The sequence below is a fragment of the Mobula hypostoma genome, chromosome 1, assembly GCF_963921235.1.
Source record: "Mobula hypostoma chromosome 1, sMobHyp1.1, whole genome shotgun sequence".
Classification (NCBI taxonomy): domain Eukaryota; kingdom Metazoa; phylum Chordata; class Chondrichthyes; order Myliobatiformes; family Myliobatidae; genus Mobula; species Mobula hypostoma.
Genome location: NC_086097.1, coordinates 254,417 through 272,088, shown reverse-complemented (window position 1 = coordinate 272,088; position 17,672 = coordinate 254,417). Strand labels below are relative to the sequence as shown.

Sequence of the window (17,672 nt, the reverse complement as noted above, 5' to 3'; positions counted from 1 at the left end):
GGCAGGTCCTGGCTGATTGGAAGACAGCAAATGTCACGTCACTTTTTTTAAAAAGGATGTAGGCAAAAGACGGGCGAATATAGGCCAGTTAGCTTAACATCTGTAGTTGGGAAAATGCCTGAAGCTGTCATTAAGGAAGAAACAGCGAGACATTTAGAAAGGAGTGGTTCCATTAGACAGACGCAGCATGGATTCAGAAAGGACAGGTCCTGTTTGACAAACTTACTGGAGTTCTTTGAGGACATAATGAGTGCAGTGGGTAGAGGGGAACAGGTGGATGTCGTGTACTTGGATTTCCAGAAGGCATTTGACAAGGTGCCACACAAGAGACTTATAAATAAGATACGGATGCATGGAGCTGGAGGAAGTGTATTGGCATGGATAGTGGATTGGTAAACCAATAAAAGGCATAGAGTTGGTATAAATGGGTGTTTCTCTGGTTGGCAGTCAGTGGTGAGTGGGGTGCTGCAGGGGTCGGTGCTGGGCCCGCAGCTGTTTACCATTTACATTGATGATTTGAAAGAGGGGACTGAGTGTAGTGTTGCAAAATTTGCTGATGACACTAAATTGAGTGGAAAAGCAAATTGTACAGAGGATGTGAAGAGCCTGCAGAGAGATACAGTTAGGTTAAGTGAGTAGGCCAAAGTCTGACACATGGAATACAACATTGGTAAATGTGAGATCATCCACTTTGGAAGGAATAATAGAAGAGCAGATTATTATTTAAATGGTGAAAGATTGCAGCATGCTGTTGTACAGAGGGACTTCAGAATGCTTGTGCATGAATAGCAAAAAGTTGGCTTGCCGGTACAACAGGTTATTGAGAAGGCAAATAGAATATTGGCCTTCATTGCTAGAGGGATTGAATTCAAGAGCAGGGAGGTCATGCTGCAACTATACAGGGTACTGGTGAGGTCGCACCTGGAGTACTGTGTGCAGCCTGGTCTCCATACTTGAGGAAGGATATACTGGCTTTGGAGGCAGTGCAGAGGAGGTTTGCCAAATTGATTCCAGAGATGAAGGGGTTAACCTATGAGCAGAGATTGAGTCGCCTGGGACTATACTCTCTGGAATTCAGAAGAATGAGAGGGGATCTTATAGAAACATACAACATTTTGAAAGGGATAGATAAGATAGAAGTAGGAAAGTTGTTTCCATTGGTATGAGAGACTAGAACTAGGGGACATTGCCTCAAGATTCAGGGGAGATTTAGGACGGAGATGAGGACTGTTTTTCCCAGAGAGTAGTGAATCTGTGGAATTCTCTGCCCAGGGAAGCAGGTGTGGCTTCTTCACTAAATATATTTAAGATACAATTAGATAGGTTTTTACATAGTAAGGGAATTAAGGGTTCTGGGGAAAAGGCAGGTAGGTGGAGCTGAGTTTACGGACAGATCAGCCATGATCTTATTGAATGGCGGGGCAGGCTTGATGGGCTGGATGGCCTACTCCTGCTCCTATTTCATATGTTCTTATGTAAAAATAGTCTGCACATTTATTTCTACTACCAGAGTGTATGATTTTGCATTTTCCAACAACGTAATTTGTTACTCTCTTGCCCATTCTCCTAAGGCAGTGGTCCCCAACCTCCAGGCCACAAACCGATACATTGTCGTGAAGAATGCAGTGGGGCAGCTGTAGTCGGAACGCACCCAAAACATCTTTAAGAAAAAAGCCAAAATAAACAAGCTAATTAATTAGGTGCTGCCCGGCACGTAAATGTTGGCGCAGATCAGAGGCAACGCAATCTGGACCGACATTTACGTGCCGGGCGGCACCTAATTAATTAACTTATTTATTTCGTCTTTTTTCTTAAAGATGTGCTGGGTACGTTCTGGCTACCACTGTCCTAATCTGTCTAAGTCTTCCTGCAGCATACCTGTTTCTTCAACATTAACCGCTCCCCCACCAATCTTTGTATCATCTGCAAACTTGGCAACAAAGCCATCTATTCCATCATCTAAATCATTGATATACAGCATTAAAAGAAGCGGTCCCAACACCGAACCCTGCAGAATATCACTGGCAGCCAACCAGAAAAAGATCCTTTTATTACCACTCGCTGCCTCCTACCAACCAGCCAATGCTCTATTTATGCCAGCAACCTTCCTCAAATACTCTTAACTTGGTAAAACGCCTCATGAGTGGCACCTTGTCAAAGGCATGCTGATAGTCCAAATAAACATTGACTGCATCTTCTTTATCGTACTTGTAATCTCCTCAAAGAATTCCTACAGGTTCGTCAGGCAAGATCTTCCCTTAAGGAAACCATGCTGACTTTGTCTTATCTTGTTCAGTGTCACCAGGTACTCCATAACCTCATCCTAAAACAATTGGCTCCAACACCTTCCCAACCACTGAGGTCAGGTTAAATGGTGTACAAATTCCTTTCTGCTGCCTTCCTCCTTTCTGCTGCCTTCCTCCTTTCTTAAAGAGTGAAGTGACATTTGCAGTCTTCCAGTCCTCTGGCACCATGCCCGAGTCCAATGATTTTTGAAAGATCATTGATAATGCTTCCACAATCTCTGCTACCTCTTTCAGAACCCTCGCGTGCAGTTCATCTGGTCAGTTTGACTTAAGTACCCTGAGATCGTTCAGCTTTTTGAGCAACTTCTCCCTTTTAATAGTAACTGCACTCATTTCTCTTCCTTTACACACTACAACATTTGGCACACTGCTAGTGTCTTCCACAGCAAAGACTAATGCAAAACACTCAGTTAGATCATCTGCCATCTCCTTGTCCCCCCAATTATTATTTCTCTGCCTCATTTTCCAGCGGTCCTATAGCCACTCTCATCTCTCTTATTTTTTTCACATACTTGAAAAAGCTTTTACTATCCATTTTGATATCGTTTACTAGCTTGCTTTCATACTTCATCTTTGCTATCCTAATGATACTTTGAGTTGCTCTCTGTAGGTTTTTAAAAGCTTCCCAATCCTCCATCTTTCTGCTAATTTTTGCTTTGTTACATGTCCTCTCTTTAGTTTTTACATTAGCTTTGATTTCCCTTGTCACAGTTGTATTATTTTGCCATTTTAAGTATTTCTCCACTTTTAGAATATATCTGTCCTGCACCTTCCTCATTTTTCCCAGAAACTCATGCCAGCAGTTCCTTTTAATTTACTTTGGCCAACTCCTCTCTTATACTATGGTAATCACGGACCTGGGGAAACAACGAAAGATCCCACAGCATATTGTCAAGACCAGCTTGAGACCTGACATCCTCCTCATCTCAGAGGCAGCAAAATACACCATTCTGTTGGAGCTGACAGTGCCATGGGAGGAGGGCCATGACAGGAAGCTTGCCAGATGTGAGAATTGGTCACAGAAGTCTAAGTGCATGCCCGTTGAAGCAGGCTACTGGAGCTTCACTAGACAGTGTCTTCAAATACAAGGAGGCAGAGAGCCATCGGCAACATCATCCAGGCAGCAGAGAAAGCCTCAAGATGGCTCTGGATGAAGAGAACAAGTCAGTGGGGATCTGCAGCATATGCTACCTGAACACAAGTCATAGCTTGATCAACCACGACTGAATTGCCTGGGGAAGAGTGCCTGATGATGAAAGACCTGAAACACTCGATGACCCCAGATTACATCTCTGATATCCCTTTCTCACCTTATGTCCTTCCCTGCCCACCACCTCCCTCTGGTGCTCCTTCCCCTTCTTCCATGGTTTACCACCCTCTCCAGCCCTTTATTTCTTTCACCAGTCAACTTCCTAGCTCTTTACATCAGCCCTCCCCCACTCCCAGTTTCAGCTACCACCTACCACGTGGTACTTCTTTTCCCCTACCAGCACATTCTAACTCTGACTTCTCATCTTTTTTTCCAGTCCTGATGAAGTCGACTGTTACTCTTTTCCACAAATGCTGCCTGGCCTGTTGAATTCCTCCAGCATTTTATGTACGTTGCTTGGATTTCAAGTGTTTGTAGATTTTCTTTTGTTTATGTAACATCCATAATGATGTGTCAGAGCATGATGAACTTGGGAGTGTTGTGCATGAATCACAGAAGGTTGCAGGTGCAGCAGGCTATCAAGAAGGCAAATGGGATGTTAGCCTTTGTTGCTACAGAGACTGAATTGAAGAGCAGGGAAGTTGTGCTGCAACTGTACAGGGTACTATGAGGAGAGACTACTCTTGGGACTACTCACTGAAACAGAAGAATGAGAGGAGATCTCAGAGAAACATAAATTTATGAAAAGAATACGTAAAATAGAGGCAGGAAAGTTGTTTCCACTGATAGGTGAGACTAGAACTAGGGGACACAGCCTCGAGATAAGGTATCTAATTAGATTAGATTATGAGGACTCTCAGTCCTCTTTTATTGTCATTTAGTAATGCATGCATTAAGAAATGATACAATGTTCCTCCAGTATGATATCACAGAAACACAAGACAGACCAAGACTAAAACTGACAAAAACCACATAATTATAACATAGTTACAACAGTGCAAAGCAATACCGTAATTTGATAAAGAACAAACCATGGGCACGGTAAAAAAAAGTCTCAAAGTCTCTCGAAAGTCCCATCATCTCACGCAGACGGTAGAAGGAAGAAAAACTCTCCTTGCCATGAACCTCCAGCGCCGCAAACATGCCGATGCAGCACCCTGGAAGCACCCGACCACAGCCAACTCTTGAGTCCATCCAAAAACTTCGAGCTTCCAACCAGCCCTCCGACACCGAGCACTTCGACTCGGCCCCGGCAACAGGCAATAGGCAAAGCCAAGGATTTGGGGCCTTCCCCTCTGAACATTCTTGATCACACAGTAGCAGCAACGGCGAAGCAGGCATTTCAGAAGTTTCTCCAGATGTTCCTCTGTGCTTCTTACGTCTGTCTCCATCAAATCAGGATTGTGCATGGTACCTACTTAACAAATACCCATATCATTTCAGAGGAGCCGCGCGCGCTGCGTCGCGCCACCATCTTCTCCTCACTGAGAAAATAAGGAGGCATGGGATCCAAGGGGACCTTGCTTTGTGGATCCAGAATTTAGCTTGCTCACAGAAGGCAAAGAGTGGTTGTAGACAGGTTGTATTCTGCATGGAGGGTGGTGACCAGTGGTGTGCCTCAGGGATCTGTTCTGGGACCACTACTCTTTGTGATTTTTATAAATGACCTGGACAAGGAAGTGGGGGGATGGGTTAGTAAATTTGCTGATGACACAAAGGTTGGGGGTGTTGTGGATAGTGTGGAGGGCTGTCAGAGGTTACAGTGGGGTATCAATAGGATGTAAAACTGGGCTGAGAAGTGGCAGATGGAGTTCAACCCAGAAGTGGCAGTGAGGTGGCTCATTTTGGGAGGTCAAATATGATGGCAGAATATAGTATTAATGTAAGACTCTTGGCAGTATGGAGGATCAAAGTTATCTTGGGGACCGAGTCCATAGGACAATCAAAGCTGCTAGTGCATTGGCCTTCCATCAATCGTGGGATTGAGTTTAAGAGCTGAGCGGTAATGTTGCAGCTATATAGGACCCTGGTCAAACCCCACTTGGAGGGCTGCACTCAGTTCTGGTCTCCTCACCACAGGAAGGATATGGAAACTATAGAAAGGGTGCAGAGAGATCTACAAAGATATTGCCTGGATTGGGGAGCATGCCTTATGAGAACAGGTTGAGTCCTTTTCTCCTTGGAGCGGCAGAGGATGAGAGGTGACCTGATAGAGGTGGTGTTGTTGTTCGTCCATCGTCGACGTCGATGAGGACCTCGATACCAGATGGTGTCCAGACTAGCACTTGATTTGGATTTAAGTGAGGGAGAGTTGCGCAGTGTCAGCCTCACTCTCTCTTCCCAGTTCCCATCTGGGTCCAGTGGCAAGACAGAGTCGAGGTGGCTGGAGATGGGACCAGGCGCAGTGGATGACCAGAACATCTTCTGTATCTTGTCCTGCTCTAGACATTCCACGACGCTTGCAGAGACTGCCTTCTTGACCATTGGACCTTCCATTGGTCTCTTCCGCTCAATCAGCCAGAGTCTGTCTTCACATGCTGGGATAGACAACTCCCTATCTCACCGAGGGTTTGAGACCCGTCGGCTACCCTCACCTGGTTTAGCCGGCTTGTCAAAGTCATTGCCTGGGGTGTAGCCGCTGTCGCATGCAAACAGCTACAGGGAACCACAGGTGAGAGCTAAGTGCCAGGTGGGAACCAAAGGTGGACTAACTGCCTTGAAAAGGACACGACATGTTCCTCCACCAGAAGTGCCACCCCTCCCTGACACCCCATAAAGAGGTGTATAAGATGATGAGAGGCATTGATTGTGTGGATAGTCAGAGGCTTTTTCCCAGGGCTGAAATGGCGAACACGAAAGGGCACAGTTTTAAGGTGCTTGGAAGCAGGTACAGAGGAGATGTCAGGGGTAAGCTTTTTATGCAGAGAGTGGTGACTGTGTGGAATGGGCCGCCGGTGATGGTAGTGGAGGCAGACACGATAGTGTCTTTTAAGAGACTCCTGGATAGGTACATGTTGCTTAGGAAAATAGAGGGTTATGGGTAATCCCAGGTAATTTCTAAAGTAAGTACATGTTCAGCACAGCATTGTGGGCCAAAGGACCCGTATTGTGCTGTAGCTTTTCTATGTTTCTATGTAACATTGTATTTCATTTGCCACTTCCTTACCCATTCCTCTAAACTATCTAAGTCTCTCTGCATGCTCTCTGTTTCCTCAACATTACCCATTCCTCCACCTATCTTTTATCATCGGCAAATTTAACCACAAATCCATTAATCCCACAGTCCAAATTATTGACGTACATCGTAAGAAGCAGCGGTCCCAACACCAACCCGTGGAACTCCACTGGTAATCGGCAGCCAGCCAGAATAGGATCCCTTTATTCCCACTCTCTGTTTTCTGCCGATCAGCCAATGCTCCACCCACACCAGTAACTTCCCTGTAATTCCATGGGCCTGATCTTGCACAGCAGCCTCATGTGCAGCACCTTGTCAAAGGCCTTCTGAAAATCCAAGTACACCAAATCTACTGCATCTCCTTTGTCTACCCTGCTTGAAATTTCCTTAAATAATTGCAGTAGTTAGTCAGGCAGGATTTTCCTTTTAGGAAACACCGCTGCCTTTGGCCTATCTTGTCATGTGCCTCCATGTACTCTGTAATCTCATCCCTAAAAATCGATTCTAACAATTTCCCAACCACTGATGACAGGCTAACAGGTTCATAATTTCACATCTGCTGCCTCTCACCCTTCTTAAATAGCGTAGTAACAATTGCATTTTTCCAGTCATCCAGTACAATGCCAGAATCTATCGATTCTTGAAACATCATTGTTATTGCCTGCACAATCTCTCCAGTTACTTCAGAACCCGAGGGTGAATTCAATTAGGTCCAGGAGATTTATCCACCCTCAGACCATTAAGCTTCCTGATCACCTTCTCGGTCATAATTTTCACTGCACATACATCACTTTCCTGACACTCTTTAATGTCCGGTATACTGCAGATGTCTTCCACTGTGAAGACTGATGCAAAATACGCATTCAGTTCCTCTGCCATCTCTGTGTCTCTCATTACAATATCTCCAGCAACATTTTCCATTGGTCCTATATCTACCCTCAACTCTCTTTGACCCTTTTTATTCTTAAAAAAAGCTTTTAGTATTTTCTTTGATATTAGTTGCCAGCTTCCTTTCATAATTCATCTTTTCCTTCCTAATGACCTTCTTAGTTTCCTTCTGCAAGTTTTTATAAGCTCCCCAATCCTTTATCTTCACACTGGCTCTGGCTTCCTTGTTTGCCCTCTCCTTTGCTTGTACTTTGGCTCTGACTTCACTTGTCAGCCATGGTAGTATCCTTCTTCCATTCAAAAAATTCTTCTTACTTGGAATATATCTTCCTTGCACTTCCCGTATTTTTCGCAGAAATTGCAGCCATTGCTGCCCTGCTGTCCTTCCTGCTAGTATCTTCCCAATCCACTTTCATGTTAAAATCCACAACAATTTTCATGACATTGCCTGACACGCCTTTTCTATCTCCTGCTGTAATTTGTAGCCCACATCCCGGCTGCTGTTCGGAGGCCCATATACAACTGCCATGAGGGTCCTTTTACCCTTGCCCATTTCTTAACTCAACCCATAGAGACCCTACACCTTCCAATCCTGTATCATCTCTTTCCAACGATTTAAAATTATTTCTTACACACAGGGCCACACCACCCCCTCTGCCTACTAACCTATCTTTCCAATACACCATATATCCTTGGAAGTTTAGTTCCTAATGGGAGCCATTGAGTATTCAATAAGTACCTCTGCTATCTCCTCCGGTTCCATACACACTTTTCCACTGTCAGACTTGATTGGCCCTATTCTCTCATGTCTTATCCTCTTGCTCTTCACATACTTGTAGAACGCCTTGGGGTTTTCCTTAATCTTGTCCGCCAAGGCCTTCTCATGGCCTCTTCTGGCTGTCCAAATTTCATTCTTAAGTTCCTTCCTGCAAGCCTTATGATTTCCGAGATCCCTATCATTACCTAGTTTTTTTGAACCTTTCGTAAGCTTTTCTCTTCTTCTTGACTAGATTTTCAGCAGCCTTTGTGCACCGTGGTTCCAATACCCTACCATCCTTTCCCTGTCTCACTGAAACGTACCTATGCAGAACACCACGCAAATATCCCCTGAACATTTGCCACATTTCTGCCGTACATTTCCCTGAGAACATCTGTTCCCAATTTGTGCTTCCAAGTTCCTGCCTGACAACTTTATATTTCCCGTTCCTATCCCTCTCCAATGCTGTGATAAAGGAAATAGAATTGTGATCACTATCTCCAAAATGCTCTGCCACTGAGAGATCTAACACCTGACCAGGTTCATTTCCCAATACCAGATTAAGTACAGCCTCTCCTCTTGTAGGCTTACCTACATATTGTGTCAGGAGGTGGGACTATTGCTTGCTGCTGCTTACACGCGGGAAGGAGGGGAGCTGGGGGGGGGGTACTTTGGGGTTTTAACATTTAACTGTCTTTCATTCTTTGGGGCACTCCTCTGTTTTCGTGGATGGATGTGAAGAAAAAGCATTTCAGGATGTATATTGTATACATTTCTCTGACATTAAATGTACTTTTGAAACCTTTCTGTCTGAACACCCTGAACAAACTCCACCCCATCTAAACCCCTCATTCTAGGCAAATGTCAATCATTAGGGAAATTAAAATCTCCCACCATGACAACCCTGTTATTATTGTATCTTTCCAGCATTTGTCTCTCTATCTGCTCCTCAATGTCCCTGGTACTATTGGGTGGTATATAAAAAACACCCAGTAGATTTATTGACCCTTTCCTGTTCCTGTTCCCACGGAGAGTCAGTAGACAACCCCTACATAACCTCCTCCTTTTCTGCAGCCGTGCGCTATCTCTGATCAACAGTGCCACGCCCCACCTCTTTTACCTCCTTCCCTTTCCTTTCTGAAACATCTAAAGCCTGGCACTGGAAGTAACCATTCCTGTCCCTAAGCCATCCAGCTCTCTGTAATGACCAGAACATCATAGCTTCAAGTACTGATCCATGCTCTAAGCTCATCTACTTTGTTCATGATACTCTTTGCATTAAAATAGACACATCTCAAACCATCAGTCTGAGCGCATCCCTTCTCTACCACCTACCCATCCTCCCTCACACACTGTCTACAAGCTTTCTCAATTTGTGAGCCAACAACCCCTTCCTCCGTTTCTTCAGTTCGGTTTCAACGCCCCCAGCAATTCTAGTTTAAACTCTCCCCAACAGCCTTAGCAAACCTCCCTGCCAGGATATTGGTCCCCCTTGGATTCAAGTGCAACCCGTCCTTGTGTCACAAAAGAGGTCCCAATGAGCCAGAAATCTGAATCCCTGTCCCTTGCTCCAATCCCTCAGCTACGCATTTATCCTCCACCTCACTCAATTCCTATGCTTACTATCGTGTGGCACAGACAATAATCCCGAGATTGCTACCTTTGAGATCCTGCTTCTCAACTCTTTCCTAACTCCCTGTAGTCTGTTTTCAGGACCTCCTCACTTTTCCCACCTATGTTGTTGGTGCCAATATGTATGACCAACCTCTCAAAACACTTCATCACAGCAGATGTGAGTTCCACTGGGTGATAGCCATTGAGGCAGCTCACCCTGCTCTTCTTAGGCACTGGTATGATTGTTGCTCTTTTGAAGCAGGAGGGAACCTCTCACTGCAACAGTGAGAGATTGAAGACGTCCTTGAACAATTCGACCAGTTGGTTGGCACAGGTTTTCAGAGCCTGATGCCTTGTAAGGGTTATCCCTCTTGAAAGATGTTCTGATGTCATGACATCAGCCTCTGAGATAGAGGCCACAGTGTCACCAGAGGCTGCAAGGATTTGCATAGACGTAGTTTTATTCTTCCTTTCAAAGCATGCATAAAAGGTGTTGAACTTATCTGGGAGTGAAACATCACTGCCATTCATGAGGTTAGGTTTCGTTTTGTAGGAAGTAATGGCCTGTAAACCCTGCCAGAGCTGGCGCGCATGCAATTCAGTCTCCAACCTCAATCGGAATTGTTTTGTCACCCTTAAGATAACCTTCTGCCAGTTGTACGTGAATTTCTTGTATAATTCTGGATCATTGGTCAGAAATGGTACAGATCTAGTCCTAACAGACCACAAATTCCACTGCTTTTGAGTTGCATATGTCTGTTATGTTCTCAAAGACACACTCTCATCCACTCAGGGGACTAAACGCAAGAGCCACAAGATAATATTGCAGCTTTATGAAACCCTGGTTAGATCACACTTGGAATCCTATGTGCCTCATTATAGGAAGGATGTCAATGCTTCAGAAAGGGTGCAAAGGAGATTTACCAGGAAGCAGCCCTGCCTGGAGGGCCTATCTTAAGAAGATAGGTTGAGTGAGTGAGGGCTTTTCTCCTTGCAGCAAAAAGGATGAGAGGTGACATGATAGAGGTATACAAGACGATATAAGGCATAGGTTGAGTGCATAGCTTTTTCTCAGGGTGGAAATGGCTAATACAAGGGGGAATAATTTTGGTGATTGGAGGAAAGTATAGGGGGAATGTCGGGGTAAGTTCTTTACAAAGAGAGTGATGGTAGAGGCAAATACATTAGGGACATTAAAGTGATTCTTAGATAAACACATGGATGATAAAAAAATAGAGGGTAATGTTGAAAGGAAGGATTAGACTGATCTCAGAGTGGGTTAAAAATTGGCTTAACATTGTGGGCCGAAAGGTATGTACTGTGCTGATATATTCTATATTCATTATAAATATATTCCTCTACTGCTCTATCTCATCCCTTGGCAATCCTCATTATCTTTTTTTTAATTCTTTATGCAGGAATTCATACCTTGCCTAGTGGAGGATGAACATCAAAGAAAAATGTCTGGTTGATATAATAACTTCCCATTTTTCCAAAGTGGGTTTCATCCCAACTGTGAAGAGGAACAAATATTCATGATGCTGGATTTCAAAAATGCTACTTTCTCAACCAGACTCCTTACAAGCATACATCACAGGCTCCACAACCATGCATAGTTAAATGATGCAAAATAAACAGCCAGTAAAATAAAAGGCGAAACAGAAAAGTAGAGGCTTATAATGGGAAATGTGGAAATGATAAAGATGTGTATCAATGTAAAGATGTGTATCAATGGGCCGAATGGCCTATTCTGCTCCTGTATCTTATGACCTAAAGACAGTGCTTTCAATCAGTCAACATTCCACAATCTTTCTGTAGGAACACTAAGACTCCTATTTTTTATATTTTAAATGTTAATAAATACTAATAATTCCGGAGGTGGCTAAAAATTGATAATGAAGTAGGCAATGTTAGATAATTAATGAGTTAAAATGGGCAGAGCATGTCAATGAAATTTAATTCTCAGTGTGAAAGAAGCATTTTGAGAAGTCCAATGAAGCAAAAATTAGAGAATTTTTGGATCTTAAGGAATACTGAGGTACAGAGAATCTTTGTGTACACGTAAACAGATCCTTTAAGGTGACAGCCCCAGGTGCTCAGGGCAGTAAGAATACTATTTGAGCAGGAACAGCCCAACAGGCCCCTCAAGCCTGCATTACCACTCCTTTGCTACTTTGTCAAGATATCATCAGGGCAAAAAAATTAAACCATAATAGGAGCAGAATTAGACAATTTGGCCAATCGAATCTATTCCACCATATCATCATGGCTGATCCGTTATTCCTCTCAGCCCCAATATCCTGCCTTCTCCTCACATCCCTTCATGAACTGACCAATCAAGAATCTATCAACCTCTGCCTTAAATAATCATAAAGACTTGACTTTCACAACTACCTGTGGCAATGAATTCCATAGATTCACCACCCTCTGGCTAACGAAATTCCTCCTCGTCTTCATAGTAAAAGGATGCTTCACTTCCCGAGGATGTGTCTCTGGTTTTAGACTCTCGCGCCATAGGAAACATCCTCTGCACATCCACTCCATCAAAGTCTTTCACCATTCGATAGGTTTCAATCAGATTATCCCTCAATTTTCTGAATTCTAATCAATACAGGCCCAGAGCCATCAGACGCTGTTCATATGACAAGCCATTCAATCCTGAAATCATTTTCGTGAACCTCCTTTGAACCCTTTCTAGTTTCAGAACATTCTTTCTAAGGGTCCAAACCAGCTCACAATATTCCAAGTGAGGTCTCACCAGTGCTCTATAAAGTTTTAACATTACATCCTAGCTTTCATATTCTAATCCTCTTGAAATTAATGCTAACACTGCATTTGCCTTCCTCACTACAGACTGAATCTGTAAAATAGCCAGAGATTAAGGGAGCTAGGGCTTTACTCTTTGGAGAGAAGGAGGATGAGAGGAGACATGATAGAGGTGTACAAGATAATAAGAGGAATAGATAGAGTGGATAGCCAGCGCCTCTTCCCCAGGGCACCACTGCTCAATACAAGAGGACATGGCTTTAAGGTAAGGGGTGGGAAGTTCAAGGGGGATATTAGAGGAAGGTTTTTTACTCAGAGAGTGGTTGGTGCGTGGAATGCACTGCCTGAGTCAGTGGTGGAGGTAGATACACTAGTGAAGTTTAAGAGACTACTAGACAGGTATATGGAGGAATTTAAGGTGGGGGCTTATATGGGAGGCAGGGTTTGAGGGTCAGCACAACATTGTGGGCCGAAGGGCCTGTACGGTGCTGTACTATTCTATGTTCTATGCTCTATGCTAGAATCTCTCCTGTAATACAATGGGCTCGTACCTTGTTAAGCAGCATCATATGTGGCACCTTGTCAAAGGCCTTCTGAAAATCCAAGTACACAACATCAACTGATTCTCCTTTGTTATCCTGCTTGTTATTAAGTCCAACAGATTTGTCAGGCAAGATTTTCTCTCCTTGAGGAAACCATACTAACTACCGCCTAAAGCCACATCCTTAATAATCGACTCCTGCGTCTTCCCAACCACTCAGTTCAGTCTAATTAGGCTATAATTTCCTTTCTTCTGCCTCTCTCCGTTCTTGAAGAATGGTGTGAAATTTGCAATTTTCCAGTCTTCCAGAACCATTCCAGAATCCAGCGATTCTTGAAAAATCATTACTAATGCCCCCACAGTCTCATCAGCTACCTCTTTCTGAACCCTGGGCTGTACATTATCTGGTCCAAGTGACTTTTGTACCTTCAGACCTTTGAGTTTCCTAAAAGCTTTCTCCCTAGTAATGGTGACTTCACACACTTCATGACCTCTCACAACTGGAACTTTGACCATACTGCTATTGTCTTCCACAGTGAAGACTGATGCAAAATACTTATTCAGTTCATCCATCATTTCCTTGTCTCCATTATTACCACTCCAGCATTGTTTTCCAATGGTCAGATATCCACTCTCATCTCTCCTTTACGCTTCATGTATCTTAAGAAATGCTTGGTAGCATCTTTAATATTACTGGCTAGTGGACTTTTGCATTCCATCTTTACCTTGTCAATGTTTTTTTTAGTTGCCTTTTGTTGGTTTTCAATTAAGTCACCCCTCCTTTATCTGAATTCTTGTAAATATGGACTCAGAACCATCAAACAATCTTCATATGACAAGCCATTCAATCCTGGAATCATTTTCGTGAACTCCTTTGAACCCTCACCAGTATCAGCACATCCTTTCTAAGATATGGGGCCCAAAACTGCTCACAAAATACTCCAAGTGAGACCTCACAGTGCTTTATCAACCCTCTACATTACATCCTTGCTTTTATATTAAAGTCCTCTTGAAATTAATGCTAACTTCTCATGTGCCTTACTCATCACAGATTCAACCTGAAAATTAACCTTTAGGAAATTCTGCACAAGGACTCACAAGTCCCTCTACGCCTCAGTTTTTTGTATTTTCTCTCCATTTAGAAAATAGTCAACCGTTTCACTTCTTTTTCCAAAGTGCATGACCATAAACTTCCTGACATTGTATTCCATCTACAAACAAGAGAAAATCTGCAGATGCTGCAAATCTGAGCAAAATGCACAAATTGCTGGAGGAACTCAGCAGGCCAGGCAACATCTATGGAAAGAAAGTACAGTTGACATTTCAGGCTGAAACATCGAGGGGAACCTACATTCTTGCAGGCAGGTTTGTTAAGAGCTGTTGGGGAGGGTTTAATTTGGCAGGGGGATGGGAAACTGAGTGATAGGGCGAAGGATAGTGTAGTTGGTATACAGGTCTATGCAGTGTGTAGTAAGACCGTGAGGGAGGACAGACAGATGTTAGGGCAAAATTGCAGTCTCTGGGATGGCTTAAAGTGTAACAGGAGCAAAATCAAAATGGTGAATACAGGACGGAAGGCGCTATACTTGACTGCACGCAGTAAATGTAATAAGGTAGACTTGGAAAGCATCAAGTTGGCTAAGTCTCCAGGACCGGATGAGATGTACCCCAGGCTACTATGGTAGGTGAGGGATGAGATTGCATCATCAATGGGGATGGGAGAGGTTCCGGAGGATTGGAGGGTTGCAGATGTTGTTCCCTTATTCAAGAAAAGGAGTAGAGATAGCCAAGGAAATTATAGACCAGTGAGTCTTACTTCAGTGGTTGATAAGTTGTTAGAAAAGATCCTGAGAGGCAGGATTTATGAACATTTGGAGAGGCATAATACGATTAGGAATAGTCAGCATGGCTTTGACAAAGGCAGGTAGTGCCTTACAAGCCTGATTAAATTTTTTGAGAATGTGACATGACTAAACATATTGATGAAGGTGGAGTAGTAGATGTAATGTATATGAATTTCAGCAGGGTATTTGATAAAGTACCCCATGCAAGACTTATTGAGAAAGGAAGGAGGCATGGGATCCAAGGGGACATTGCTTTGTGGATCCAGAATTGGCTTGCTCACAGAAGACAAAGAGTGGTTGTAGACAGGTCATATTCTGCATGGAGGTCAGTGACCAGTGGTGTGCCTCAGGGATCTGTTCTGGGCCCTGTTCTCAGACCCCTTCTCTTCGTGATTTTTATAAATGACCTGGATGATGAAGTGGAGGGATGGGTTAGTAAATTTGGTTGATGACACAAAGGTTGGGAGTGTTGTGGATAATGTGGAGGGCCGTCAGAGGGTACAGAGGGACATTGACAGGATGCAAAACCAGGCTGAGAAGTAGCAGATGGAGTTCAACCCAGAAGTGGCAGTGAGGTGGTTCATTTTGGTAGATCAAATATGATGGCAGAATATACGAGGGGTGATTGATAAGTTTGTGACTTAAGGTAGGAGTCAATTTTAGGAAACCAAGCACATTTATTTTTCAATAGTCCCCTCCTACATTTACACACTTAGTCCAGCGGTCGTGGAGCATACAGATCCCTTCTTTGTATAAGTCGGCATCTTGGACCTCCAGAAAGTGGTCCACAGCAAGGGTGATTGATTAGTTTGTGATTAAGGTAGAAGGAGACGAGTTATACAGCTCTCGTTACATGCATGTGCAGTTCAACTTATGCAGAAAGTGTGAAGTTAATAACTCATCTCCTTCTTCCTTAGGCTACGAACTTATCAATCACACCTGCTGTGGACCACTTCTGGAGGTCCAAGACACCGACTTCTACAAAGAAGGGATCCGTATGCTCCACGACCGCTGGATTAAGTGTGTAAATGTAGGAGGGGACTACGCTGAAAAATAAATGTGCTAGGTTTTTAAAAATTGAGTCCTTCTACCTTAGGCCATGAACTTATCAATCACCCCTTGCAGTATTAATGGTAGGACTCTTGGCAGTATGGAGGATCAGAGTGATCTTGGGGACCAAGTCCATAAGACACTCAAAGCTGCTGGTGCATTGGCCTTCATCAACTGTGGGACTGAGTTTAAGAACCGAGAGGTAATGTTACAGCTACACAGGCTTCCCCTGCTTTACGAACGTTCGCTTTACGCCATATCGCTTTTACGAAAGTACCTGTTTTCGCTAACTGAAAGAGGATTTTTGCTTTTACAAAAAAAGACACCCGCTTTATACTTGTGTTTACCCCGAGAAACACTACCATGACCGTGAAGCCTTGCGTGGGCAGGTGTGCGCATACGTGTACGTGCACATATGTGTATGTGCCTGTTTTTTTCTACAAATCGGTTTTGGCTAAATCGTAAAAGTGCATAACCATACCCATCCCAACATTGCATTCCACCTGCCACTTCTTTGTCCATTCTCCTCATATGACTCCCTGCTTCCTCAACACTATTTGCCCCTCCACTGATTTTCATATTGTCTACAAACTTGGCCACAATGCTATCAATTCCATCATCCAAATCACTGATATACAACGTGCAAAAAGCGTTACCAACACTGACCCCTGCCGAACACTGACAGTCACTGGCAGCCAATCAGAACAGGCTCCCTTTATTCCCACTCTTCGCTTCCTGCCAATCAGGATGCTCTATCAATGATAATATCTTTCCTGTAATATCTTGCTAAGCAGCCTCGTGCAGCACCTTGCAAAAGGCCTTCCCAAAATCCAAGTAAACAACATCCATTGACACTCCTTTGTCTATCTCACTTGTTATTTCCTCAAAGAATTCCAACAGATTTGTCAGGAAAGATTTCCCTTGAATGAATCCATTCTGACTTTGGACTATTTTATCTTGTGCCTCCAAGTACCTTGAAAGAGTGGAGTGACATTTGCAATTTTCCAGTCCTCCAGTACCATGCCAGAATCAATTGATTGTTGAAAGATCATCACTAATGCTTCCAGAATCTCTTCAGCTACCTCATTCAGAACCCTGGGATGTAGTCCATCTGGTCTACGTGACTTACAGTTGCAAGAAAAAGTTTGAGAACCCTTTGCAAATGCTTGTATTAATTACTCATAACATGTGGTCTGATCTACATCTAAAGCACAATAATAATCTGCCTAAACCAATAACACACAAACAATTGTACTTTTCATGACTTTTATTGAACACATTGTTCAATCATTCATAGTCCAGGCTCGAAAAAGTGTGTGAACACTTGTATTTAATAACAGGTAGAACCTCCTTTAGCAATAATAACCTCCACCAAATGTTTCCTGTAGCTGCTGATCAGACTTGCACTATGGCAAGAAAGAATTTTAGACCATTCCTCCATACAGAACTGTTTCAGTTCATCAACATATCACAATTCTATCTCCTTTACCGTAGCTTTGGAGGGGGATAGGAACAGACAAGTCAGGAAAGTGTTTAATTGTAGTAAGGGGAAATATAAGGCTATCAAGCAGGAACTTGGAA

General features: G+C 43.4%; 1 protein-coding gene across 7 annotated transcripts in view; it reads right to left on the bottom strand.

The window, feature by feature from the left end:
* The window catches only part of pomt2 (protein-O-mannosyltransferase 2), a 231,480-nt gene that overhangs the window by 203,476 nt on the left and 10,332 nt on the right, over window positions 1–17,672 (bottom strand). For 5 of the 7 annotated variants that reach the window (XM_063042712.1, XM_063042721.1, XM_063042693.1 and 2 more), the window contains exon 2: window positions 11,319–11,403. The exons of the other annotated variants lie outside the window; for them this stretch is intronic. In XM_063042712.1, coding sequence (XP_062898782.1) covers window positions 11,319–11,403 — 85 coding nt within the window. The remainder of the gene's footprint in view (window positions 1–11,318; window positions 11,404–17,672) is intronic. 7 annotated transcript variants of the gene reach the window in all.